Here is a 27,791-nt window from a genome sequence, read left to right as displayed (position 1 = left end):
AATTTACTCCCACACATTCATCACATTCGCCACTCGATCTGACCTTTGAGATGATTAATACAAGATGTTAGATGAGTCACACTGAATTGGATGAACAAATGTGACATCCGGTGTGAATAGTCCGTGGTCTTAAAATCGGGTCTTGGTCTTGATGGATGGATAAATCGATCGATTGATAAATAAAATAAAATAAATCAGTGGTTAAGGCGTTACCATAGTAACACTAACGCAAACGGTCCGTGACGAAAACTCTCTCGGCATTTATTACGCCCACTAAAACTTCCGTGTTAAAACGAGTTTGGACCGAGTTTAATTCTTAACCATCGCTGCAAACTTTTTGTTTTTGACCTCCAATTTAAACCTGAGCGTAATTCCGCACGACCGAACACTATCGCAGGCGTTGTGCTGAGTCAGGGAAATCAGATCCAAAGAGCGTGCAACAAGTAGAACAAGTTGTTCTCCAACGATCCAGGCAGCAGGCATGGAGTTGGTGCAAAACGTCATCAACCAGAGTCAGGGTAGGGATCGTCTTTTCAGGTAGGTTTTTAAAGATACATACTTTATATTTCTTATTATTTTATGTTATTACGCAAAAGAAAGTACTAGCTCACAACACCGGGAACAATTGTTTCTTGTTGTTTTAGAGCCACCCAATACGCGTGTGCCTTGTGTGCGTACGCTCTTCGAAACGACAACCGGCGAAAGGATCTTGTGAGCAAACTTGAACGTTTGGAGGCAAACATGAGTGCTGGACGAAAGCGTGAGTTCCATCAATCATGATTGTTCGAAAGATTTGCTAATCTTATTTGACCTTCCCTCTCAAACTCTGCCTGTAGAATCAATATTTCATTGTTACATACCAGACAAGCTGTTCTTTCTTTAACGTATTGCAATGAAATTTGTACAAGGGGTGGGCTTGTTTTCAATGACGTCATTACATTTTACCCAAGCATTAAAATCTCCAAACATTCTTATTGTTAATTGAACCCGCGACCCCGACGATGACGAGGAAAAAAAAGCCCCCCCTCCTCCTCCATCCATGACTCACAGTCGTGAACACATTTCTGTATAAATATTAATCAATTGTCATCAAAATATAAAAGCCAGAGAGGATCAGCTTGCAACTTTTTTTTTAGTCAAGCAATGGCGAGAAAACCTGATGGCAAAATAACCACTGTGTGTCTCTCACCTTTGACACAATAAATGCATTGTGGTGAACGGCGGGAGACTTTGAGGCTTGTCTCTTTGAGATCCGTGTGTGTGTGTGGTGACAGACAGCTTTGACTTTCTACCCGGGCTCACTTTTTGGACTTCAAGGTTCTGATTCAATCTAAAATTCCCAGACGGACTGTATACGAGCTGCTGGCTCTGCTTTACAAAGACATTCTTGTCCCTCCTGTTGCTGTTATGAGGTCAAGGCTCGCTTGGCAGAGCGCTTGATTATTTCTCTAAAGCGTCCCAGCTGAGCAGCCTCCAGACCCAAACTGCTTCAAAGGTCAGAGCTGGTACCAGATTTTGGCTCATGGTGGTCACAAAATGTCTGAGAAAGTTCATGCTGTTGATGTGGGGCATATTTCAAATAACCATGTGACAACGTGTACAACAATCCAATCCTACTTCAACATAAATGGAACAATAACAAAGTCAGTGGAAAGGCAAAAAATTGCACAATCACCGAAATAATATATCTGTTGGCCAGATTTGGACGGGCTAACGATTAGCTTGCTGTATCATGTTGCCTAACTGACCCCCTTCTTTTTGTCTGTTCCCTTTCCTCAGTGTTCAGGCTGGGGAACACAATAAACGCCATTGAGTCGGCCAAGCGCAACGCACGCCTCTCGGACCCAGCGCTTTGCCTTTGCCTGGCGGTGGCTGATGTGGGCCGAGCTCTCTATTTCATCTGCGATAACACACTGTGGGCCGCCGGCGTGGGCCTCCTGGCCGGTATCGACAAGGAGCGTTGGAGCGCGGCCGCCTCGCGATGCTACCTCCTCTCGCTCGTCATGAGCCTTAGTCGAGATGTTTACGTCATCTCCCGCTTCGTGGCGGAGAAAACCAGGGAGAAGCACTTCAGGCGGAAGATGATTTCACATCTGAAGCAGAATCCCGACGTGGCCGAGGTGACCGTCCCTCAGTTGGATGCTTTGGTCTTCCTGCTGCTGCACTGCTTCAAATCCCAGCCGGCCGTTCTTTTGGACACTGTCAAGAACGTTTGTGATTTGTCTATCCCGCTGGACAAGTTGGGCATTTACCGCTCCAACGCGGGCGCCGTCGCCTTTTGCGGCCTGCTGTCATCGCTCATCGGAATCGTAACCCTCGTGCGGCCCGATTTGAAAATCAAAGCGTGATGTGTTTCTTTCCTGGCTCGGACAAGGACGATTTTTAAAATTGGAAGCTTTGAAAGGCACAATTTGATAATTGTTCATTGAACTTTAATTCTCAATTTAATTGTTTGAATGGGCAGCACAATAGATTGAATATGATAACTCAGCAAATAAAATGTGAGGTGATTTTTTTTTTTCACGTATGAGGGGGATGAACCGACGTTGACGATTGCGGCTTGAACTCGATTATTCGCCAATTTTGATATTAACGGTCGAGATGACATAAGTTGGCAGTCGGCGTCAAGTAGTACGGAAAAAAAAAACCGTTTTTCAACCCCCAATAAATAGTCTGTAGGCTCGCATTTAAAAACACTTTTTTTTTTTTTAAAACACACATCTCTAAATGTCACACTGTTCCCCTGAAAATAGCTTTATTTTCTTTTTTTTGTGGGGGTGGGGCTGAGACAAGAATACATTTGTTTTCCTGAGAGCTTTTTCTTCCAAAGCCAGTATTTGCATAACAACACATCAGAATTGCAAAAAATATATTCCATTTTCCTTGGCCCACACTTGCAGGTTCTATTGTAGAAAAGAAAACAAATAATTTGCAAAGAGGAATAATCCCAACACGGAGAAATAAATAAGACATTTTTTCTCTCCGGCCGATGGCTTGCCTGCCGGGATTTCTTTCATTTCATATTTGGTTGCGTCACGTAGAGAAAAATGAGGGCTTGTCGCTCACGTTAGTTGCCGTGTAACATTATCGATATGACCAATGGCTCCCTTGTGCCAAAACATATACTGGTGTTCTGGAGGCCCACGTGGGGTCAAGCTCGGGCGTTAATTGTTATCCGGCCCACTAAGACGTTTTTGCCACGAAGGACGAGAAAAATGAACTTGCGACGCAAAAGCACTTTAATGGTGCCGAACTTTTTTTTTCTTTTATGTCCCTGTGGATAAACAAGGCACCTTCAGTATTTTGCTGCTTACAAAAACGGCTACAATCAATCGGGATGATGAGCGAGCGCGTCGTCATCTCGCAATGACACTTGTTGGCTTTTCCTTGACTCACTTAATTTTTTTCCCAGTTTGCTTTAGCATCAAGAAATGCGTTGGCACCCCTCTGTTTGGAATGAAAAGAATATTCTGTGCAATCGTAATAAATATTGTCCTCTGACCTGACTGAGCTCGCTCGCTCGTCTTTATTGAAGCGCACCAAATTGAGCAACGGCGGCGTGCGGCCATTTTCAAATCACATCTGCGATTATTTCCGTGCTAATAAATATTGATGTGTTTGTGATATACAAAAGAAACAAAAATTGTGGTCAGCTAGCCGACATGGGCGACAGACACGAAGCTCGATAGAAACGCAGAAATTGACATGGCCCAAGTTTCAATGATCAACATTTTCAGGTTCCAGTGCTACAGGAAGATTATTTTTGGTAGGGATGATGTGTTTTATTTTTTTTGGCACTCAAGTCACCTGATTTTCAGCATCCTCCGATGCCGAGTCCTTACCCGATACTACCGCCAAACATTTTTACAAAAAATAGAATTCATTCAAATTGTATGGATGATGTCATCATCTTTATGGTCAGAAAAATACATTTCTTTATATGCAAATTAAGGCTTCAAGTTGAATCAAGTTTGACTTCTTTGCTGTGCTGGTTTTTGTTTCCCTTAATGATTAATCACAATCCGGTTTGTTTTAAAAGACGGACGGGAGTCTTCACGTGATCAGGAGGGAGGGACAGCCCTGTTTTTTTTATTTGAGTCGTTCAAACGAATCAATGTTTTGACGTGAATTAATAAAGTGCGTCAAAGAGCGAGCGAAAGCTTTTCTCCGAGTGATGCATGTTTGTTCCCCCCTACGACTGATTGTACCATCCTTGGAATACTTTCTGCGTGGCATGAGAAAGAATCGCATGAATCATTTGGGCACGAACCATCAACTCTAGAATTTGGGGAAAAGGTCAAAAGCAGGATTTGGCTTACATTTGCACATCTGCCCAGTTTACAGCAGGACAATTCATTTGCAGCCTCTCGCGGCTCCTTCGCCCCGTCGACACACGGAGGAGGAGTCAAGCGAGTCGCAAGGAGTCAAGCGAGTCGCGGAAACACGACCGACCTATCAGTCTTTGGCTCGGCTGCAAGTCTTTTGGTCCCTTCTCAAGGCACTCACTCATCCTTCCTACGAGAGCTCCTGCGCCCGGTCGTAGTCTGAGATCAGACCTTTGATATGTGACAGTTTCTGGTGGAGGTACTCGCATCGTTTCTTCTCTTCCCTGTAGCCGGGAAACTTCTAAGAGACGCAAAAGGAGAGAGGGCTCGAGTGAGTTGGGTTTGCAAATGAAGCAGTCGCATTCAAAGTTGTTTTGAAAGCAACACACAAATATCAGCCCCACCGTTTTAAGCGCCTCTGATTAACTCGACTGTTCTAATACAATTGGTTCATTCACAAGTTACAGCCTCGGCAAACAGCGTTCCCTGGTGGCGTCAAGGCGACACTTTGTTAATCAATAATTGGGATCCCGAAAGAATGACTGCCTGACTGAAATGCCAGTTGAAAGTTGACTTTTCTTGTCACCTAAGTGCTTCTGTATAATTGAAACGTACCTTTTTATACTTGCGGTACTTTTGTAGTATTTGCTCCTCCATTAGCTGGAAAACATTTAAAAGAGGGGAGAAAAGCAAACAGCTTTGCTTATCAGATGTGTTTTTACAAGTAGAGGAACCGGATTGACCCTGGCGGGTCCAGGCAGTACCTTGTACTCTTGCGTTCCCGGCGAGAGCGTGTTGATCTTTGAGCCTAACTGAACAAACATCTCGGTGATGGCTCCGATGCGGTCGTGAAGGGCTCTGTATTCGTCGTACTCGGAGCAGAAGTCTTCTTTGTATTGCTCGCGTTGTTCCAGTGCTGTAATTGGGCCGTATTTTCTGAAAGAAAAACATTTATTTTTGAAGGGAAGTGTCTTTATTTGATCTTCCACTAGGTGACGCTAGAGGATAGTGGAGTGAGTTGCCATTGCTGCGTAATGAGTTGAACAGATGGAAGCATAAGGTCATTTGTTTTCAAAGCCAGTTTCAGGGAAGAACGCAGACATTTTGGCTTAACTTTGATTTCATGTAAATGTTTTGAAAGCTTTGGGCTGATTCGATGGTATTGACTCACAAGAAAAAGTCCGGCAGGTCCTTTTTTGTGGTTTGTCTGACGGGGGTTTTCTCTCCTAAGAAGAAAGCACGCAAATGAGCCAACGCAAATTCCATAAGGCTAGCCAGCGTCACATAAAAGTCGTATCGAAGCGCGGAGGTCAGCCGGCTGTCAATCATCAATTTGTGACGCGTTAAGACGAGCGGGCTGACTTAACGAGTTTACCTTTGAGATTTTCTTGGCTCTTCTTCAGGTCCGGGCTGTTTTCCACCATCCACTCCGCTTTTAAGCGCTCGCGTTCTTTCTCTTTGTGCTTTTTCGACTTCTTCTTTTTATGTAGAGCGTTGGGCAGTTGTTGGTCAGTGCAAAGGGAAGCGTCCGCGTTGGGGGACTTCAGCGCCTTGGAAGCCGTTTTGGGAACGGCGGACGAGGAGTCGCTCAGTTTATGGGGCGAGTGCAGGCCGTTGGGACAGGCCCAGAGATGATTGTCGCCTTTGTGGTCCGAGGAACTTTGGGCCCGGTCGGTGCCGTCGTCCACGTGGGACGGCAACTGGTGTGGCAAGGGGTGCTCTAGGAGTCTTTGTTTTTTGGGGCTTTGAAAGTTGGATGGATCCAAAGGCAAAGGCCGTTTCTACGGGGGGGAGAAAGTTTGGATATTAGCGGCAAAACGGACACACGGGTCAAGTGCCTTTGCTCTCCTGATCGCAATCACTCAGGAAATTCCCTTCCACTTCCCTTACGAGCCGGGGAAAGGCCAAAGCATTGAAGGTGAACAATTACCGCCGAGAGCGTCTTTGCGGGGCTGAAGCAAGAAGGGGAGTCCCCGGGCGTTTTGTGGGATGACTGGCTGCCTTGGGGACTTCTCAACTGGCCGCCGCTGCCGCCGCTGCTGCTGTGGAGTGGCTGAAGCTTCCTGAAGACGAGATGAAGAACAGCGCTGTCAGCCCGTCGACGAGACGAGTGAACGTGTTTCCACAATAGCGGCAGATGCGGGAGCAAATTCTCGGCTCCTTTCATCTGCTTGCTGTGTTTTTTCTGCATTAAAAAGTGCCATAAGTAACTCCTCCACGTTTTCATCACCTTGTTCTGAGAAATGATCAGCGAGTCTGATTTGGAACCCGCCGCGCCACAAACACAAAGAGCCCCGCTGCCTGTATTTGCATCTTCACGCTTGGAGTACAATTTAATTACCTCAACCAAAGTGTTTTGCTCTTAGCAGGGGTTGTTAACAAGGCGGGGAGGGGAAGGGGGGGCACAATTAGCCAAATACACTTGAGAAGCACACGGCCTGCGTGATTACTGGCAGGCACATGAAGGAGGGAAGAAAGAAAAAGCGTAAAGCCCTGTAAAGCTCAGCCTCGCTAGCCTTAGCTCTTCAGTGCTACGCTACCCATGCTACGCTACGCTAATGCCACTTGGCAAGCAAGTACGAGGCCAATCTATTTCCATCCGCTTTGATGTGTCCTTTAAGAGATTCATCAGTGCAGAGAATGCTTCGCCTTTTGGCGTGACCGCAGCGCCCTTTTGTAGACGTTAGCGGACTTTTTCTAGCATTGCTATTGCTGCCACATCCAGCCTTTTTTTTCTCAAATGCAATAACATCTGTAATAGTAAAAATAAAATAGTGGCAAGAGATTTTTTTGTATCGGGAGTCTCACAAACTTGATCCGGTTTGGTTTTTGAAGCACAGAATTGGCAATCGTGCTATCGTGTTTGAAGCGGTTATCGAAAAAAACGTACCAAAACATTTTCAGTTCAATTTTCTTCCTGAGACTCAAACTAACTCAACTACAAAACGTGATAATGTCAGATCATAATGATGTCATTAAGCCTTTCAAATTTGATCAATGCAGAATGCACTACTGCGTTGCCGCCAGCAGGGGCGCTGCTGATTCAGTCAACAAGTAATTTTTTATTTTTTTTTTTTAAATATGAGGGAAGAAATGCTCGCACATTGACAGTCAGACATGTTTGGACATCAAACCAGAGCAGCGAAAGTGGTAATGGTGAAGTGAACCTGATGAGAAGCCTGTGGATGAGTTGCTTCTCCTCGTCCAGGTAGCCGGGCCAGTCTCTTTGGACGTGTCTGTAGAGCTCGTCCTTCAGAGAATAGCTGTTGTCTTTAAGGTTCAGCTTGCCAACCTGAACAAAAAAACAACAACAATCAGTTGTCGGGACATCTCGAGAACAACAGAACCGACTGCACTATGATGAACTCTTTTTCTGGATCATCCATCCCTTTGTGGTTTCATTTCTCTCGGTGATCTTATCTCTACGGTTGGATTGTTCTTCTACGTCTCACCTCATCCAGCACCGAGGTCAGGTCAGCCTTGTCCTTCGGAGCGGCCCGTTCTCTTTCCAGCCACAGCAGCAGCTCGGGTTTCTTATACGGTTTCAAGGCCAGGAGATGGACCACGCGCTCTCGCAAGGGCCGGTGTGCCGCAGGACTGGGAACAAGGCTCCTCTTGTTGCTGGGCGAGTGCTTGTTGCTGCCGTCTGAGCCCGCAACCGGACCCTGCTTCCTGTGGACCTTCACGCACTTACCTGAGATCAAAAACAAAGACACGTGCAGTCAGATCTCAGTCGAGCATTTGTCAAAGGGAAACAAAACAGATGGCAGAACCGGGACCCAAATGGAGTCATCTGTTGGCTTTTCCAAATGCCTTCAGCACAGTTACTCTGCGGCGTTACGCAACCGGGACCCGGGCCATTATACCGAGCACGTTTTCTCCTGTGAAATCCAGCAAAGTGGCCAAACAAGTCTTGCTGCAAGAATAGCAGGAAAGTTGAAGCCACAAGCAAACAGAGGCCCTTTCTTGCAAACATCCATCCACTAATTGGGCCGGCCAGCCGGACCTGGGCAGGCGCCGCTTATAGCTATCTGCGCTCCATAATCTTATTACAACTTTAAGCCATGCTTTGGAGGTCGCCATAGGTCCAAGACGCAACGGTACATTTTGAAGAAGCACGTGGCTGAGGCAGACGTAACTCACCTCGCTCAAAGAGTTAGATGTGAAAACTAGCAAGCCAACTTCTGCGGCTATTTGCAGACCGAAGGCAAAAAAAAAAGAAAAAACTCGTCTGTGCTCTTCTCTAACTTGAGCCTTTCTATGTCAACTTTGCACAGATGTATAAATAGCTCAACCCTCAGATTTAATTAAAGTGGTGCATTTACAAGCAACAAACAAATTTTATGCTACGTTGCTCCTAAATGCCTGTTTAGCGAACATTGCGCTTTCCCTGTGACTTTCTTTTTGCAGAAGTGGGCCAATCTCAGACAGCCAAATGACCTTTTTAGGCCAATCCAGATCAGCGTGACAGCAGTTAAACGAAAGCCCGTTATCGTGTCGGCGATCTGCTCGATTCCACGCATAATCGCAACGGTGCACTTGGATCAAATCACAGTTTTGCGCATCACGTGACCTACTTGGCCCCGGTTTGATCTCGATGGCCGAGCGGCTCCAGATGTCCTTCTCCACCTGGGACATGCGCTCCCGTGTGGCCTGGTACGAGTCGTCGGTGGCGCAAACAGTGATCTTGTCCTGGATGCTGCCCTGGCTCTCCAGCTGATCCTTGCCCTCCCTTTTCATGGAACCGCCAAAAATGTGTGTTAGCGTGGCAAGCTAAGCGCTAGCCATCCATCACAATAATAATAATAGCACCCATGCGTCAGTTGAGCGCATTTACGAGGTCACAACAGTCTCTTGGACTTATTTCACGGAAAGCACGGGTTACGTCAATTCTATTCATTAGTCGATAAGTGGCGACAACCGTAAACAGTTGGCGTCTTTGAGATGGAGACTACACAGAAACATTCAGAACACGGCGTGCTAAACTCGTTCTTATGATGAATTTCGTGGAAAGCATCAGTCGAACTCATTTTAATCCCAGTCAGCGGAGTTGGCGGCTAACGTTGGTCACTAGCAAGCTAGCTAACTTCTTGTGTGGCTTAACAAAGCTTGAGTAGAGATTTCAAGGAGGAAGACATTGTAAATTTCAGTCAGCAGAGTTGGTGGCTAACGTCGGTCATTAGCAAGCTAGCTAACTTCTTGTATGGCTTAACAAAGCTTGAGTACAGATTTCAAGGAGGAAGACATTGTAAATTTCAGTCAGCAGAGTTGGCGGCTAACGTTGGTTACTAGCAAGCTAGCTAAATTCTTGTGTAGCTTAACACAGCTTGAGCGTCTTGTATGAAAGTGTGAATGGCGCAAGGCGCATCGCACATACAATTGTTAGTGACGTTCAACCTTATTTGTCCCACTTTACAAAATATCTTGAAGCCTTTCACCGCAATTAGCCTCGCGTGTCCTGTCTGCTAATACACGTCGTTGCTTACCCGGAAACAAACTGATGAATGCAGTCGAAGCTGGACTGGGGTTTGTCTTTGCTGTCGCTGGACAGGTAGAACGAGAAGACTCTAAATCCATCGGGGGATTCCGAAGTCGGGATCTTGATGTACTGGAAAGGGTCAAATAGAGTAAAAAAATAAGAGTTGCAGCAAAATATATTTTGCGGAGGTGTAAATAAAGTTTGACGGCGTCGCCTTGAGTGTGTAGCTGGCATTGCCAGTTGGTTCCGTAAAACGCGGGCCTGATCAATCCCAGATGTCGCCTGAGTTTTGAAAAATACTCGATGTACCCATTTTGACTTTCACTTCGTTTTTTTTTTTTTTTTTCTCATACGGGCTGACTCGACTCGTCGTCCCAGGTCAAGGATGGTGACCTGTTACCGTTTGTGGGAGGAGTCTGTCTGAAAGGCTGAACAGAACAATGGCAGAGCGTTTTTTTTTTTTTCCCTCTTCATCGCGGGCTGTCCATGTAGCCATGGCAACACAGCATGGCGAGTGAGGCTGTCTCTGTCAGGGACACGTTACATCAAACGACCCCAAAACCTACTTCCACTAAAAGCAAAGTTCAACTGGCAAAGTCATTAGCGAGCAGGTAATGCGTCCTTTACAACGCACCGGCTGTCTTTTGCCCTCCACATTTTTGTCCTAGATTCTGAAGACACCCGATAATAATTTCCATCTTTTATATGAGAGTGTGAATTTGCGCTAACTGTTGACCGAGTGGCCGCCGCGTGCTGTTGTCTTTGTATGTCGGATGTCGCGGCCAAAAGCGCCAGAGGGTAAAGCGGCACAGTTTTGGGTTTTTTGGGACTCAAGGAAAACAAATGTCAGGCTGCCTGCGTCGCCATCGGTCATAAGTGATTGATTATAAGCTGAGTCGCTCAGGGCTCATTGCCCCTGGCAGATGTGGCGGGCAGGACTGTCACAAATGCCCAGTCATGCAGCAAAGCCATAAGCATTTTGTTTTTGGGATGGGTAGCCAATGAGCAGCAGCTCTCCCCTCTCCCCTTGTGAAAGGCAATGCATGCCATTCACCCTGCCCCCATCAACAGCACGGCCCACCCATGTCAAGCACAAAATGAAAAAGCAAGGAAACAAGGCAGCAAGGAAGCAAGGAAACAAGGAAGGCAGTAAGGGGTCAAGGAAGCAAGGACACAAGGAAGAAAGAAAGCAAGGAAGCAATGCAGCATGGAAGCAAGGCAGCAAGGCTATGGACACTTGAGACACGCAGCTGATCATTAAGTCTGACCTATTTCTGCCTGGACGCTTGCAAAGTGTATTGGGGGGGCTGCGTATGTCTGCTTTGGGATTGGGGCAAATCAAGAGACATTAAAGCATCAAAGTGCACAGGAGCAGGCAACAGACGGACCTCACTCGTCCTCGGGGGGAGGACAAACGTTTGCTGTGAGGGACATCCAGCAGCCACCACAATTAGAAGCAACAAGTCCAAGCGACGCTCAGCCAAACGGTGCCAGCACATCCGTCCTGGCTTTGGGGCTGGAGGCAGCAGCACACGAGCCTCCCCCACCCTCAACTGTTGCCCCCCCCACCCCGTCCTTCTATACGCCACCGTGCACACTTTGCATTCTAATTCTAATCAATGTCACTCAGGTCAGACCGTTTGGAGGAGAGCAACTGAAGCATTTTCCTGCTCCTCTTTGCTCTCCAAGTACACACGCTCCTCTTTGCTCTGCCTCTAAATGTTCTGTTGACTGTTCCAGCGGGTGACATTTTTATCACCGTGGGCTGGCCGTAGCCTACTTAGACGCTCAAGTTACGTCATCAAGTTACGTAATGACTTGAATGGACTCGGAACAATTAAAAGGTCGAACGCGGCACCTTTGAATAATCATCGTATGCGTCTTCGGCGCTTTGACGCTGTCGCTCATCGCGTCGTTCCGGGAAATATGCAAAGAGGACATATTTGTCCGTCTGGCTATGAAGGCAAGAATTCATTAAACGGCTTATTCTCTGCTGTGCGCTAATTACAAGTGTACAAATTTAATCTGATGATGAATTGCTTCATGGGGAAGACGTGATTAGCGGCGTGCGTGTGTCGCAATACCACCCACCGCTTAGACGCTTCCAGAAGGAGGCGAGCATCAGGACGGCCACGTTTGCTGGCATCGTGTCACTGTGCTGCCCCCCTCCCCTCAGATACAATAACTGCCTCTGTGGCTCGGCCCGGCCCGACCCGGCCACATCTGCTCCTCCGGGCACGGTCTGTGTTTGGAGATGTCAAATACCTTCAAGCCATCGTAAGGTGTGAACTGGACTGGAACAGAAAAACTCTGAGGGGAGGGGGGGAGGGGGACACAAGACGCCATCGCTGATGTCCTTGTTTAAAAAAAAAAAAAGTCCATCTTTAAGTCCTGGAGCATATTTCAAGTGGCTCATCTTTTAAGATGCACCAAAGGGATCCATCTATTTTTTTATTTCGAAGTCTTGTGCCTCTTGCCCCCTCTTGTCTGTCCTCACACTAGTCCCCATTGTCTTCTCATCGGAGCCTGCTCAGCCGTAGCTGCCGTCTTTTGTTCTCGCCGCATCCCCCCGCCGCTCGCCTGGATTATTCATGAACAGCGGGGACGTGTGGCCGGCCGGGAGGGAGGGGGGCTGGCTTTCCAGGAAAGCCGGTGCATGAGGGACGGTCCGGTCCCCCTTTCGGAATGTTCCACGCCGGGGGAGGGGGGGGCATTGTGGTCAAGCGAGAGAATTTCCACCTGACTGCTTCCCTCTGAACGATTTGTTGACACCATCAGTCATTGATCGATTGTTTTTTAGGGGCAGTTGACACAAAACATTTTGAAGAGTAGGAAAAAGTGAACTTTGAAAATAAAATGTATTGACAGAAAATGAGTCCAATCCTCAAAAGGAAAGTATCCTGTAAAAAAGCCACTTTGGGACCCAACTGGATCTCAAAACCTTCAAGCTCTCAGACCTCCAGCTTGCAGAAGATCAAGCCCAGGTGGCCGAGAAAACATTTTTTTCAACAAGCTCTTTGTGAGCCCAGCTGGGATGTGCTTGAAAAACTATTGACGACAGTGGGGGGGGACGGGGGGTGGGTCGAGACAGGAAAGCAAAAAAGCGGAAAAAAAGGGGAGGGGGGGGCGCTGTCTGCAGTCGCGTGAGGAGATGGAGATGGGGATGGGCAACTGTCGAACATCCCCCAAGGTGCTGCCGCCTTGTTATGCCACGCAGAATCAGTCTTTCTCCACCGAGCCAGGGCTAATCTGTCAGCCTCATTGCGTCCCCCCACCCCAAGCCTCGCCCCCCCTTTAGGATGGAGACAACAACAACTGCCTGACTTTTTTTTTTTTTCTACCTCAGATCCAAAGACAATAACAGCGCTTCCCTGGAGGATGCCTGGTTATTTCCTACAATGCCACAAAATCTAATGGCTGTAAATATAGTCAACATTTACAGGGCTGGATATTTCATTAGGTACACCTGCACAAAGACACAAGCTGGCGTTTCGCGGTTGTCTAACTGCGCTGCAGAGCGTTCCTGGCCTCTCCCGAGCCGGTCCTCGGACCACAATCAAATACCGGCCCGGTCACTCGAAAGGCCCTCATTGACACTCCAGACCGCAATCAGGACAGACGGGCGGGCCTCAATAAATAAAATAAAATAAATGTGTGATTCATGGGTGGAAACAAAGACAGCTGGGACTTGAGCAACCTGGAAGAAGCGATGGGCAACACGTGCCGCGACTCTCCCTCTCGCTGAGATTGCGCTGCATTCCTACAATTGTTATTCCGATTAGCTTCAAGACAAACAAAAGAAGGGGGAGGCGGCGAGCAAAAAGATGACAAGTGCAAAAGACTCATTTGTGGTGCTTCAGTCACTCCAAACATGGTGAAACAACCCAATAATGGAGAGGGCGGATGGGGGTGGGGTCATTCAGCGCCAGAACGTACAAACACTCAAGTCGGCAACACCTGAGCAACAACGTACAGAGGCCGTCTCAGTCCCGCTGAGAAAAGCTGGCAAGCACAATCGCCAGTTGCCCGGCACAGGGATGTGAAATTCCTTGCCCTGGGAACGCAGAGCCGCCCGGGAAAAATTCCTTGAAAAAGCGTGGTGCTCTCGCACCGCTTGGACTCGTCTTTCTTTGAAATTGCAACACCTTCATTTGTATACCCGTTATTGATCACTTCAATGATTCCAGCTTGCTCTCGTTTTCCGCTTGCAAGGCCGCCGCCATTTAATTGCCAACAATCGGCCCAAAATGCAACACGGCCGGGGGGGGACGTCTTTGAGCTTCCGGGACCTCGTGGCCGTATATCGGGCCTGCATTTGTGCACGCAGCAAAGTCACTTTGGCAATCGGCTCTGGCGGGGATTAGGCGGACTTCTTTTAGACAAGGGACGGCGGGGTAAACCCGCGGCGGACGCGATGCAGGTCTTTTCTCTTTCAAAATATTTGTCACAGAAGCTGAGCTCAGCAAGAGCCTCTCCTTCACACTTGTCATGTTTGTGGCTAAAATCTGGGCACCATCTTATGAGTCACAAAGTCGACGACCTGTTCCGCTTGCGCAATTAAGGCTGCTTCTTAAGAAGTGAGCCAGAAGTCGGGTCATATTTTTACAATGTGGTTTCTGATGCACGAGGGAAAAAAACTTACCCCCTGACTTCCTTTGAAGCAAATTGACGTCTGATTGGGCAGTGATGCCTGAGAGACAAAAGAAGCAAAATGATCATTTTGGAATCGTGCCCAAAATGTTTATAGCCTCAAAACATGACAGCAATGTGCCAAACAAGTTTTTTTCACCCACACATACATGAAAAGATGAAGCACCCCGTCACACTTTTTTGCCCTGCCCCTCCTCCTAACTCTGCCACAATTCGTGACGAGTGATGAGTAAAAGCTTCCTCGGGAGTCACCGGCAGAAAATGCCACCGAGGCCTCCCGACGTGCGTTGGTCGTCTGGGCTTTCTTTCTTGCCAGAAATACGCGTGGTGAAAACAAAACTATCTTCGTGTCACTGGAGCGTGTTTGCAGGGTGGGGGGCGGGGCCATTGCAGCCGATTTCTTCACGAAATGCAAATCAGGAGCGCGGCGCATCCCCGAGGACGCAGCAACCTCCTTCTGAAAGCAATTAGTTTTCATTAAAAGGCCTTTTTTTTTTCCTCTCGTACAAGTGGGGCTGGCATAAGACCACTTCTATTTTCCCCTTTGCCCCCCTGCGGATTAAGAAGAAATATAAAAAAATGTGGTGCCTTTAAGGCAAGATGATACATGGTTAATAGGATGAGACTATTATCTGTGAACTACAGCTGCGCCAGTGATTGACAGGGCTTTTAATTCATTATTAATGCTTTGGGGAAATATCCTCCCTGTTGCGGAGCATTGTTCCCATTTTCTTGGCTGCCATTCAACTCCATATTGCACGCAATAAGAAGAAGAAACGTGTTCGTTGTCAAAAATTGCCTCCACGCTGACAAATTTCAATGCGAGCTGTTAGCTTGCGAGCTAACAACCATGTGTACATTGTGGCATGCAGGAAAGATGAATTTTCTCAAGTATATTTTATTTAATGTTTATTTAATGCAAAAGTTGAAAAAAAAATTGCTGCGGTTTAGGACATGGAATTATTTTTTTGTGCCAAAGTTCAGGTCAGTACATTTGCTTTGACAGTGACGCAACTTCACTCAACTCAGTGGGTGTCAGAATGCCCCTAGTGGTAGGCTGAAGAATCACAGCCAGAGTACCATTTGGTTGTATTTAACCTTTTTTGCGCATGACATTTGAATGGAAACATTCCGCAAGTACAGTTATTGATTTATTGACCAAGCAGGGATGATAATCGGTGACCTCATTGATTGGCAAAGTGAAACTATCGAAGCAAGCCAAAGATTGTCACACACTGCAGTTTAGTTGTATTTCGCTTTTTAGCACAATACATTTGCATCAAGGCCTTTAGAGTTGTTTGTTTCTAAACTTTCATTAAGATCAATTTTAAGATACAAGTTAAACTTCAAGAACAGTTTGTTTTCAGCTTTTTCCCCCCTCAGTCCATGTTTTACCTTTATGATCAATTAATTTTAATGGAAATATTCTTCAAGTACTGGTTTTTATTTTGCAATATTTAAGTGCCGTGTTAATGTTCAAACTGCGAATCATGTTACAGTAGCTTTCTGGAATATAATTCTTACTTTTATTAACTGATACTGTATTTTATTGCCGATGGAAGTACGTTGAGGGTGACATATTATACTTGCTGGTACTTTGTGACCTACTGATTAAACTGCTGCGGTTTTGAACGCAATACGAAAACAGCAGGACATTCTTATCATATGGCAACTTCTTTCAGGGGCGGAAGGGATTATTCTTTGACAAACAAGCACCATTCGAAATTAGATCGGCTTTTCTTATTGCGCTAAAAACAAATTGTTCTGGAGGCTTACGATGAGAATTTGATCAAATCCCTTCATTGGTTAAAAGTCTATTTGGAGCGCAGCGCTGTGTTATGATCCGAAGAAGCCAAGCTCGAAAATCAACACGTTTTCTCAGAACTGCTTTCTCATTTGAAAACGGTTCCATTTATAACTTTAACCACCAACATTGGAGGACGAAAACTAGTTCCCAGCAGGAATTTTCCAGCTCCTGGACTTTCGATTTAAAAAAAAAAAAAAATGAAAATAAAAAGAAAAGAAAGCGTTTGCGGAGAAAAAAAAAAAAAAAAAGGCAGTTCAAGATGATAATTTGTCCTACCTTCAAGTTCTGGTAGGTTTCGAGGGTCCGGATGGCGGTGTCAGTGAGTTTGACGTGATAAAGTGTTCGATTGGGGCTGTTTTTGTGGATTTTGCCGCAGGAGAGCCCGTAGCGACGCTCTTGCCTCAGCGCTGCCATTTCTACAACTGAACGCAACCAGCGACTTCCTGCCCTGTGACGTCACGGCGAGGGGTGGGGCCAGGCTTGCTCCTGGGCAAACATGCACACGCAAAGCCGCACGTACAAGTACAACCTTTAAGTACGGACAGGTTGGTTTTTTTTCCCTTTCGGTTTCCAGGTCGCACTTTTCCACAGTGGGAGGGGTTTTTGGTCTTTAACATCTATTTTGGTCTCCCGGGCGGCAAAACTGGATCGTGCTTTTTATGTCCGCGCGTGTCCGTGTGTTTGTAAACACAAGCATTGGTATGCAAAGTCACACGCGGAGACAGGACAAAGTTTTTAGAATGGCCCTGGAATGCATTGCGGATTCAGTGGTTCGCAAACTTTACCACTGTAGTACCACTTTAGGGGGAAAAAAAAAACAGTAAACAGACTTGTTCGTAAAAACTAGAAAGGGGGTTTATTTCTAAAAATATATTCATAAAATCTCATAAAAAAATCTCTTAACATGAGAAAAGTAGACTCAACTTGCCAAATTATTGTTTTGATTTACTTCAATGGACATCATGTGACTCATAGCGTGTTTATTTACCAAAAGGCTGAGACGGAGTGGCTGTCTGTAACCAGGGCACAACTGCGCTCGCTATTAATGTCAAAATATTTTTAGGTTCTTCTCTGCCTTGTTTTGAACCAATAAAAAGGTGGCTGGACCACTTTTTCCAAAGTCTGAGAGCACCATGTGCAAAAAAAAAAAGTGTTTCGAAATTAGCACAATTGGCTCAAAGCCAGAAACATGCTTTCATTGCTAGTATCCAGTAGCTAGCTAGCGTCTATAAGATTGCTAGCGTGCGCCGTTAGGACCATGAAGCTTGAAATTCTGTCTTGCGGCGAAGGCGACGTCTTGAACAAGCGAGCTCTTGTTGAATGTTTTTCTGCCAACATCATTTCCCGAGCCCACGCAAACATTACTTCACCTTCAAGTCGCAAACATTTTCCTCCAACTCGCCGATGAAACGTGCGTCGCTCAGTTGTAATCGCCTCATTTTCTCCTCAATTTCCAAGCGGCACGTCAAAGGCAAATTAGTTTCTGTTGGCCGCCATCCGATTGGTCACTGGCATTCGTGGAACCCACATTATTGGGCACAACAGTGAAGTCATTAAGAAGCTTACAGACGTTGTGGCAGATTAGGTTTTTCTCTTGTAATCCCGCAGATTAGCGCCCGCGCTAGCTCTCTGCCCGAGAGTGTTTTGTCCCGCTGCACGGTTTCATTACGTCGCTCATTTTTGTTTCGTTTTTTGCGGTGGAAGATGTAAGTGCAGGGGACCTGAGAGGAGGTCAAAGGTCACACCCACTGCAGGACGTACGCAAGACTTGGCGGGACGTGGGACTTTTTTCCGTGGATGAAGGCAGGATTTGGGGACGCTGTGCCATCTGGATTCAAAGAGGCACGGCTTCTTTTTTTCCGTTAATATGACATGGGAATTTTTTTTTAGGCCGCTTGTAGGCGTTGACAGCAAAACCACCGACTGACTGACCGACTTAAACCTGAGAAGATCATCCGATTCTGGAGACTAGAGCAGATGGTGTCCACCGCTCTCTGACCGGGAAATGGAATCACATTGTCGTTGTGAGGACCACAAGGACCCTGCGGAGAGAGAGGTGAGAGACAATACATCTGAGCTCAGATTTGAGGAAGGAAGGGAGGACCAACTGGGTAGACCCAAGAGGGATGGAGATGAGAGCCCTGCAGGAGACATCACATTGGAGAACTTCAAGAGCACCGCTTGTCCAGAAGGAAGAGGAGCAGAGACCCGATGGCAAAGACGTGGGCAATTGAAGAAGACTAACAGTTGGAAGATGGTGCGCTTCCAAGAACCGTCTTTAGAGGAGGACGTAGCAGAGAGGGACAGCTCGGCAGAGAGTCTTTTTCCGGAATACGTTGTGGAGGAGTGGACCACTATCTGCTTTGAGCAGCTGTTCCTCAAAGAAGACTGGCAGCACTTAACAGGTAGCGCAACCTCGGCCCGTCCGCTATGCTGCGTGCTTTAGATCAGTGGTCCCCAACCACCGGGCCGCGGACCGGTACCGGTCCGTGGGTGACTTGGTACCGGGCCGCGGAGCCGCACAGGAAAAAAAAAAAAAAGTTTTTTTTTTTTTTTCCATTGACGATCAATTCATTCAGGTTAAGACGCTCGTCCCGGTCACGTGACATGTTTCCCCAGTCGAGCCCGCAAAGCTAGCAAAAATGAGTAAGAATTTATTTTGAAAAATATAAAAAATTTGGCGAATCTCTCCCAATTACATCTGTCGGTGCATCTGAAAAATAAGGACTCTTGACACAGGGCGCTCGTCTCGGTCACGTGACATGTCACCACAGTCAAGCCCGCAAGGCAAGCAAAAATGAGCAAGAAACAGAGAAGTTTGGAAAGCTTCTTCAGAAAGGGAAAAACGTCCAATGAGGACACTGAAGAAGAAGAGGCTACGACTTCTAAGAAAAGGAAAGCTGCATTTAAAAGAACATTTCTGGAGTCCTACTTAAAATATGGATTTATCGCCACCGGTGACTCTGACGCGCCAAGTGCACTCCGCATATGTGGCGAAAGGCTAGCTAACGAGGCAATGAAGCCTTCAAACCTGCTTCGGCACATGGAGACCAAGCATCCTGCATTTAAAGACAAACCTTAACCACTTCGGGTGTCATTGTCTCCGATTACGCCTAGATGGGAACGGCTCATTTCTGAGAAAAGAGCTCGGTGCTCCCACTAATTCAACGTTTTATTTTTATGTGGTTTATATTTGTTTTTATGCCAGTCGTATCATTTTATTTCATCCTTTTTATATATATAAATATTTAAATAATAAATATATAAATATATTTATTTATATAAAGGCCGGTCCGCGAAAATATTTCTGACACGTAACCGGTCCGTGGTGCAAAAAAGGTTGGGGACCACTGCTTTAGATGACCTCCAGGACCGGCACCGCTGTCCTTTTTGCGCACGTAGATGACCGACTGGTGAGGAAGAAGGTTCTGGAGCCCGCCGGCCCCTTGGCCCCTTGGCCCATCTGGGGCCAGCAGGTCACGGTGAAGATGCAAGCCGTCCTGGAAGACCGCACCGTGGTGGAGAAGGACGCCAAGCTTTCGTTTATTATCGGCGAAGGCGACGTGAGCCAGGTAACCGAGCGGGACGTGCGAAAGTCAGCACCCCCCTGTGCACATTTCCAGTATTTGAGAGGAATTCTGTTTTTCATTCATTTCCATGCCATCTATGTGATGATGAAAGACTATTTTGTAGTCAAATTGTTTCTTTTTTTTTCCCACCTTCTTTGGTTAAATGATGTGTGCTCATAGAAAACCACGTTGCTTTCGGTTCATTTGATTAAAGAAATAAAAAATATTTGAATTTGTACACTTTCCGGACATATATTGAAATTGTGGAGTGCACTGAAAAGTTGGTGGTGTCACTCAAAAGAAAAATGCAAAACAAAAAATGTCCAACTATGATCCAAAATGTTGCATTATAGTGAGAAACGCTGCGTTTCTTTATGTAAGCAAAAATGCCGTCACTAGTCAGTACCTTGAGCGCTATTCCAGGAAAAGCAGACTTCCAAGGCCGGGCTTTCACTTCAAGTCTTAGCACTCACTGCCTGATTGTAATGTTTACCCGCAGACAACAATATCTGCATCAATGTCCTCTGGTGACCTCATCAGAGTCACTCAATCATCATGGAGATGTAGAAGAAGAATAAAACTCTGAATTATATTTGTCTTGTAATGTAATATATAAAATAAAATAAAAAAACAAAAATAAATAATAAAATGTCTTAAATGTATTTCTTTTTTGGGGAGGCTGGAACAGATCCACAACATTTCCATTCATTTCAATGAGGAGAGATGATTTGAGATACAAACATGGCCACTGTACATATTCAACTCATTGAGTGAGAGTAGAAAACCTTTGCATGCTATGTTGGCGCACTTGCTGTCTGACAACACACTTATGTACCATGTGTGTATGCATATGTGTGTGCAGGCGCTGGAGGAGTGCGTCCTATCCATGCGCAAGGGCGAAATCGCATTACTGCTGGCCGATTCCCAGTACACGTACGGGCTACTGGGCAGGTAGGATTGTTTATGGTAAACGTGGGCAGGGAGGAGTCTGGACGCTCGTGTTTTTGTTCACCGACAGCGATGGCGGGTTGAGGCCGGGGCCCCGTTCTACCTGTTGCCGTGGGGGGAGGGGGGCTGTTTTTCTAGGGCAGCGGGGTTAATGAACCATAAACAGGAGCAGATGGCTTCCGCCGAGTCCCATTGAGAGGCGGACTCGGTTTGTAACCTCCCAACGACTCGCGTTACAACCGACGCTTTATAACCTTCACACCATTAAAGGGCCAGTATAAACACGGGCCGAGGTTGATTTAGAATGTCATGTTTGCTTTAGGTAACTTTACCAGATTAGGCCCAGACGTTAAAAAGCTCACCCGATTAGGCCAGGACAATCAAAACCTGATTTAATGAGAGAAATTTCAGGCTTAACTGCATTTTGTCATTGTGGCTAAACAAGCTTTAAAAAAAAACATCAAACCTGCACATATGCATTAGAGCAAAGCAAACCTAATTAGGTCATTTTCCACTACCACGCACGCCATGTGCAATTTTTGTTCCCGCTGCTGTTAAATGAAAGGCAACATGTTGCTGTTGGAGCTGAATAAAAGCAGGAAATTGGGCTTAATGCAGGGGTCAGAGACCCACAAAAACAAAAAACATGACGCAACACTCCCGATGGTTGCTGTCGACATCACGTCGGGATGTTTTTAAAGCAGAGTGAGCTACTGCTTCTGTGTGTGTGCGTGACAGGTGAGGCGCAAAGATGTGTCGCAGCTCGCTCGGCCTTGCCCGAGTCGAAGTTGTGCTGGCTCAGTTAATGATTGTTTTCATGTGCCTGATTAGAAATGTGTGCTCGGGAGTTAGGTGGAGGCACACCAGATGGTCCAGGTGATTTTTTTTATTTTTTATTATTACTTTTGATTGACCTTTAGCACCTATGCTCATGATTTGGTCAGAACTATAATCTTCATTATACGGTGTTGATGACGAGGACACCAGTAAATCTGCGCGCTGTCAATAAATGAGATGTGAAATGCTGCACAGCAATTTCACATCAGCAACAGGCAGAAACACGGACTTAGCGTCGAGGTGCTAGCTCAGAGTTGATGCCGTTGTTTGACTCGGAGAACCGCTCCGTGGTACACAATGTGTTGAAGCGCATCGTTTAATTAATGGCCATCAGTCGATTGTGTGGATTCTGAAGCGTGTGCTCGACATTTCGCACCGGGTGTCTGCTCAATAAGTGCACAGTCCACAATAGGTTTTCTCTTTTCATGGTAGCATTCTGTCGAAATCGATGCTTCAAGAACATGACGTGGATTGGAACCATTCGCAGTGCTGTTGCCGCTCGGTCTGCCAATCAAGTCAGAGATTTTAGCCTGAACTGGAACATAAATTAAATAAATAAATAAATAAATAAATACATAAATAAATAAATAAATAAATAACAAGGGCCTTAGGGTTAAGCCTTGGGGAACCCCTCAAGTCATAGATTTTAGCCTTAACTATCAGGAACAAAAAAATTAAAACAATAAGGGGCTCGAGGTTAAACCTTGGGGAACCCCTCAAGTCATAGATTTTAGCCTGAACTGTGAATAGTTTGATGATCACGCTTCAGGAGACGGTGACTGCAAGTTTGCTTGCTCGTACAAGACGAAGGCCCGGTATTAGCATTTCTGAACGAAGTGTAAGCGGCGACTGCAGCAGACGAGTGACGTAGCGTTGCCCAGCAACCCGAGAAGCATCACGCGTACTTCCTCATTTGTAAAATAGAAGCAGATGGAGCGGATAGTGATGTTACGCACTGGCATGCTTGGAGGAGGGGGAGGTCATTTCCTTCGTTGGAGACGATTACAATTTATTGCGCGTGGGAGAATTCAGCAAGCGCACACAGGAAATGTGTGAGGTGACCAAGTGCTGCCCGGAGAACCGGCGTCACCGGGGACGTGTGACTCATCTTGCTGAGACGTCACCACTTGGTCGTCACGCGTGCACCTGCACAAATGTTTGACGTCCAACGTAAAGATATGACGCTTGTCACGTTATCTTTGAACATTGGCGAAGACTGGACGTTTGTATTGGTCAAAACAAGGCAGTAGAAAAAAAACAAGCCTTCTGAATTGGGTGAATGTGGAAGGAGAGAAGGGACAAAAAGCATGATGGTCCAGAAACAAAGTATTTTAGTCCAGAATAATATATGTTAATAAAAAAAAGATTTCAGTGGTGCCTTGAGAGACAAGTTGAATTTGTTCCACACTGAAATGATTGCAGCTCCATTGAGATGGTCTGACTGTCTGTCTACCTATGTTGCTGCACCTTTTGTGCGCAATATCCCTCGGTTAAATACAAATGCTATTCATTAGCCTGTCTACGATGATTCGCATCGTGCGTTAGCATCCAGCAAAAGTCAATCTCAGTTGTTAGTCGGTGAAGGGCAGTGACGTGTGTGTAAATACGGGCAAACGTCGACTTCACTTTTCTGCCGTGCGGTCAATTTGCAAGGCGATACGAATCAGAGGAAGGTGACATTTTCTCGGTGGAAATGATCTGCCCCGCTTGCATGATAGCAATGTCAGCAGCGACTTGAAGGGAAAATTAATTTGCTGCATATCCATTTGTGACATTTATTGCCCGCCATACATGAAAAGATTTGCCGTGGTCAATAAATACGCACACACCAAAGCGAGTTAAATGGAAGGTCCTGCCCGAGTTTGTCATCATGACTGACTTGAATAAGCAGCATGGTGGGGAGAAAGTCTGCCTTGCAGCTTGAAATTCATATTCAGACAACAAATGTAACAGATTCTTTTTTATATACATAAATTGGACTCGACTGCTTGAAGGCAAATTGTCCACCTGGAAAGATCGGTCGGTCGACTCTGCTTGTCGAAAAACTTGGTCAGTGTGGCAGCACGCGAGGAAAAACAGCTGTGACGTCTCGAGGGCGGGATTACGGCTAAGCGCCTTTACACCGACGTCGGCGAGCTGCACATCCACGCCAGAGTCAAAACGGACAGAACCTACGTCAACACGCCAATGAATGAAAAGAAACAAGACGTGCCTTTTTGGAAACCCAAAAGTGTCCAGCTGGGGATTTCATTTCCTCTGTCAACATTCAGAGCCCTATTTTGGTACGCTCGGCGTACGACTTCATTTTCATGCCCGCGGAAAATGAAGCTTACAGGAAGTCATTTTAGACAGGCTAACAGGAGGTCTATTTTGCCGCAGGGTTGTTTTAACACAGGTTTAGCGTTTGAATTTCAAATCCAGCAACAGGCAGAAATAATAACTGCAAGCGCTTGATTCCTCTGCACTGATACAGAAAAATGATGAGCTGATTTTGGGGCTTAGGGCAAGGTGTGTTGTTGTCACTTGATGTTCAGTGTTACATCATAGACAGCCTTCGCCATATTGTGCAACGGGAAGATAAGACTGGAGACAAACATGCGTGATAAGCAGCACAAGCTGTGCTGCCTGCATCATGCCTTGGGATTTTTTTTTTTTTTACGGCTGGCAAGGTGGAGGGAATGAACAGTTGAATTTTATTTTGAACGATGGCAATTTCAAGTTTTACTATGAGGGCTTAATTTTGAGCACAGTCCCAGTTTGAAGGGCACACGTCTCCGAGGAATCCGAGTTTTGCTTTTTCCATTGGACTTTAAATTTTTCTCCCACTTTCCAATTGATTGAGAATCGGCCTCGGAGAAGCATCACACTCGAGCAAGCGCGTCATTGAGGAAGTTAACTAGCTTAGCGCATCTATCGATCCGGACAAACTCAGCCATCAATGGCTTTGACGGCGGCAGCAGGCTCACCTGGCCTGGCCTGGCCTGGCCTGGCTGGCCTTTGTGATTGTGAAGTTTGTGTGTTTTCCAGAGAGCCCGACATCCCCGCCTGGGCTGCCATGCTCTACCAGCTGCAGCTGCTGGACGTCAGGGACAAAGCGGATCCGCTAAATTTGCCGCTATCTGACCGCATCCGTCTCGGCAACCACAAGCGGGAAAGAGGCAACTTCCATTTCCAGAGGGACGAGTACGGCAAGGCGGCGCGAGCCTACTGCATGGCGCTGGACGTGCTCACCACCTGCGGCCAGGGTACGACGTCGCCGAGTCAGCGTTTAACACACGTTCCGGAGTTTGACTCGGTAGCCTCAGTTTGAGTCCGAGCCGCCCACTGTTACTCGTCTGCTCTGTTTTGGGAGACAAAATGCTCGAGTCGGATCAAATAGGCCCGGCTTGATTCCTGTCTATTGACTTTCACTTGTTCTTCTCATGAGCCAATCAATGGCCAATTAGCCATCAGGACAATGAAACAGTCCTCCCGGGTGGATGGAAATCACTGCTGTGGCAGCAGGCGACATTCAATCCCGAATCGGTGGCGTTACAAATGTGAATGGAGTCGGCCGCCCACCAGCGACGGCAATATCAAAGCCGAGTGGCGTGTTGAACTGCCAACGTCTTTTTGCATAATCAACAATGGGACCTCCTTAATGACACTCATGGTCGAGCATAGAGGGGAAATGCAAAACGCCTCGTAATTGTCGGATGACACGCAAGGTATCGAGACGTCGTCATTAGCACACTCGAGGAGGCGGCGGCACTCTACACGCATGTGTGTGAGGCAGCAGTTGCGTGTAGCTCTCGGGTACACGTGTATCCAAAAATGTGATTGTTGAAAAGGATATTTTCATTTTTGAGTCTTCCCCCTCAGCAGATGCCGTCGGCGGCGCCAAGGAGGAAGCGAAGGAGGAAGCGCAGGAAGTGCGCGACTACCGGGTCAAGTGTTTGAACAACCTGGCCACGGCACAGCTCAAACTGGAGAAGTACAACGAGGCGCTCCATGCCAGCCGCGACGTCCTGGCCCTCGACCCCAACAACGTCAAGGCCCTCTACAGGGCGGGGAAGGTCAGGTGCTCACCCCCTCCCCTACCCATTTCAGAGCTCCTCCAGCACTTTACAAAACTCACTTTCGTCTCTTTTCATCCTAACTCGTTGCAATTTTCTTACTCGTTTTATTTGAATATCTGAATATTTGAAATGACGATGATGATTTCAACGGAGACAATCTTGACTTTTAACATAAATATTTCCAGATCCAGATAGTCAATAGAAGTGAAACGTTGGCCTTATAGATTCACACTCCAGCTATAAATGATGTTAAATCCATAAATGCAATATTATCTTACTCGTGTAAATGTACTTTATTCGCGTGCTTCAATTTTATTACAAAAAAGGAAACATTTCCATCACAAATTAAAAAAAACAACTACTTCTATATCGTTTAATTCCTGAAAGTACGAAGCGAGCAAAGAGATTTTTTTTAGACGCACGTAAGAAACAATGGCCATGAAAAACAAAAATAGCGCTGATCGAACCATACCTTAGTGGAGCATCTCTCCCGGTTTGATGACGCTCCGCCCCAGTGTACAGCAACCCCCAAACGTTTGACCTCCTCACATCCGGAATTTCCAAACGAACAACAATTCCAAAAGAATCCAAATGAGGTCGTTTTCGACCGAATGAATGGACTAAACCCGATATAGTCAAGTCCCGGGGATGATAAACGGAGCATTAAGACGTGTGCATTTATTTTCCCGAACGAATAACACGCCAAATAACTCATAACATAAAGGGAACCAAAATAACCACGTATTTTTCTTGCTGAAAACTGTTGGCTTCCTGTCAAGCCCTGCCATGTTCAAGTTCACCACGGCTTTTATATGCTTCACACTACAATGCATGAGAGTCCCTTTAGTGGCATGGAGGGAAATTACATCCACGCAAAACGAATGCAAAAGGAATAAACTGAGCCGATTCTTGCACTCAACAAAGACTATATATGAAAAAAAAAGAACTGAGTTTAGAAAACGAGGAAAACAAAGCATTTTGGAAGAAAAAAAAGAAAATATAAACCAAAACCATTGCTCTTAAAAAGTCACTAAATTTAAAAAAAAAAAAAAAAGTGAAAATGCAATAAAATCCTTCTCCTGGCCGCTGGAATGCTTTTAAAATGGATTTTCTTCTGCAATAAATGTGCTCTGGTCTCAGATCCTGTCCGACCTGGGTGACTACGCGGAGGCCATGGAGCTACTCAAGAGGGCCCTGAAGCTGGAGCCCGCCACCAAGGTAAGACAAAAACAACCCAAGACCGTCACATTTAACGTCATTCATCAGAAAATGAAATGCTCAAGAGTGAAGGAGAGTAGCCAATTTAGATATTTTCAAATCGTTTGACTTCTGGAATTGACCAAAAATGTCTAATTTGGGCCACTGTGTGTGCTGTTTACGGTACACTTCAGTACACACTTTATTGTTCTGCTGCCACCAGCTGGCCATTTTAAAGATTACAACACAGAGTTGTAGTTGTTTATAAAAAGATGGGGGGGGGAGTATTTGTGATTTTCGTTCTAAAATATGCAATTTGTGTTCCCCAGGCTATCCACGCTGAACTTTCTAAGCTGGTGAGGAGGCAGTCGGGGGGTGATCGAGAAGCGAAGCCCGCAGCGGTGCTCGGCGACAACGGGGCCCCTTTTCTCCTCCTCCCCTCCAAGCAGACAACATTGGTGAGATAAAAGTGCAACGTCAGCGCATGCCAAATGTTTGACGTGCGTGTTTGTTGTGCTTCAGAACATCTCGTGGAAGTTGATCCTCGCGGCTCTGGCGGTGGCATTCTGCAGCTTAGTGACGTCAGTCATCCTCACTGTGAGAAATTGAGCGCCACCTCATCGGCGGGCGACCCTCATGTTCACTCCAGTTTACAGTGCGCCATTGAGTACTACATACTGTGGCCTATCTCCATTTTTATCATGAAGGTCACTAATACAAAGACAAAAGGCTTGCCTACTGCTCTTCAGATGAATGAGTCTAAATCAAGGTTGAGTTCCATTTTTTGTCTTTTTTTTTTGCACTCCACACCTCTAGTCAGAAGCAAGTTTGTACATTGGGAGCGATTCTTCTTGAAACATTTGAAACCCTACTCCTAATATGAATGCCCTACCTTTATTTGTAACCGTGCTCCAAAATCCT

The 27,791-nt window shown here is 46.2% G+C and overlaps 3 protein-coding genes across 5 annotated transcripts; 2 read left to right on the top strand and 1 right to left on the bottom strand.

Annotated features, from left to right (window-relative positions):
- Positions 1-265: 265 nt before the first annotated feature.
- On the top strand, positions 266-2,928 carry pex11a (peroxisomal biogenesis factor 11 alpha). Its single transcript, XM_037253743.1, has 3 exons — positions 266-537; positions 645-760; positions 1,780-2,928. Exons 1-3 carry the CDS (start codon positions 482-484, stop codon positions 2,346-2,348), a joined length of 741 nt encoding a protein of 246 aa, XP_037109638.1. The 5' UTR covers positions 266-481; the 3' UTR covers positions 2,349-2,928.
- An 808-nt stretch (positions 2,929-3,736) lies between these two features.
- Positions 3,737-16,701, bottom strand: LOC119124019 (RNA polymerase II elongation factor ELL2). Of its 2 annotated transcripts, XR_005098160.1 has the most exons (13): positions 16,538-16,701; positions 14,447-14,494; positions 9,812-9,933; positions 8,903-9,057; positions 7,778-8,019; positions 7,493-7,617; positions 6,256-6,388; positions 5,701-6,106; positions 5,497-5,551; positions 5,090-5,261; positions 4,941-4,985; positions 4,427-4,626; positions 3,737-4,376 (listed from the first exon to the last, which is right to left on the bottom strand). XR_005098160.1 is itself a non-coding variant. In XM_037253602.1 (12 exons), exons 1-12 carry the CDS (start codon positions 16,673-16,675, stop codon positions 4,516-4,518), a joined length of 1,752 nt encoding a protein of 583 aa, XP_037109497.1. In that variant the 5' UTR covers positions 16,676-16,701; the 3' UTR covers positions 3,737-4,515. The 2 variants fall into 2 exon arrangements, 1 of the variants encoding a protein (XP_037109497.1); XM_037253602.1 differs by having other exon boundaries at positions 3,737-4,626.
- A 1,204-nt stretch (positions 16,702-17,905) lies between these two features.
- Positions 17,906-27,759, top strand: fkbp16 (FKBP prolyl isomerase 16). 2 transcript variants are annotated; one of them, XM_037253647.1, is made up of 8 exons: positions 17,906-18,666; positions 19,664-19,833; positions 20,693-20,781; positions 24,643-24,860; positions 25,480-25,670; positions 26,814-26,891; positions 27,200-27,328; positions 27,393-27,759. In XM_037253647.1, exons 1-8 carry the CDS (start codon positions 18,267-18,269, stop codon positions 27,477-27,479), a joined length of 1,362 nt encoding a protein of 453 aa, XP_037109542.1. In that variant the 5' UTR covers positions 17,906-18,266; the 3' UTR covers positions 27,480-27,759. The 2 variants fall into 2 exon arrangements, with proteins under 2 accessions (XP_037109542.1, XP_037109541.1); XM_037253646.1 differs by having other exon boundaries at positions 25,477-25,670.
- Positions 27,760-27,791: the final 32 nt, after the last annotated feature.

This window comes from Syngnathus acus, chromosome 6, assembly GCF_901709675.1.
Source record: "Syngnathus acus chromosome 6, fSynAcu1.2, whole genome shotgun sequence".
In the NCBI taxonomy this organism is placed as follows: Eukaryota; Metazoa; Chordata; class Actinopteri; order Syngnathiformes; family Syngnathidae; genus Syngnathus; species Syngnathus acus.
This window is presented reverse-complemented; position numbering and strand designations above follow the sequence as displayed.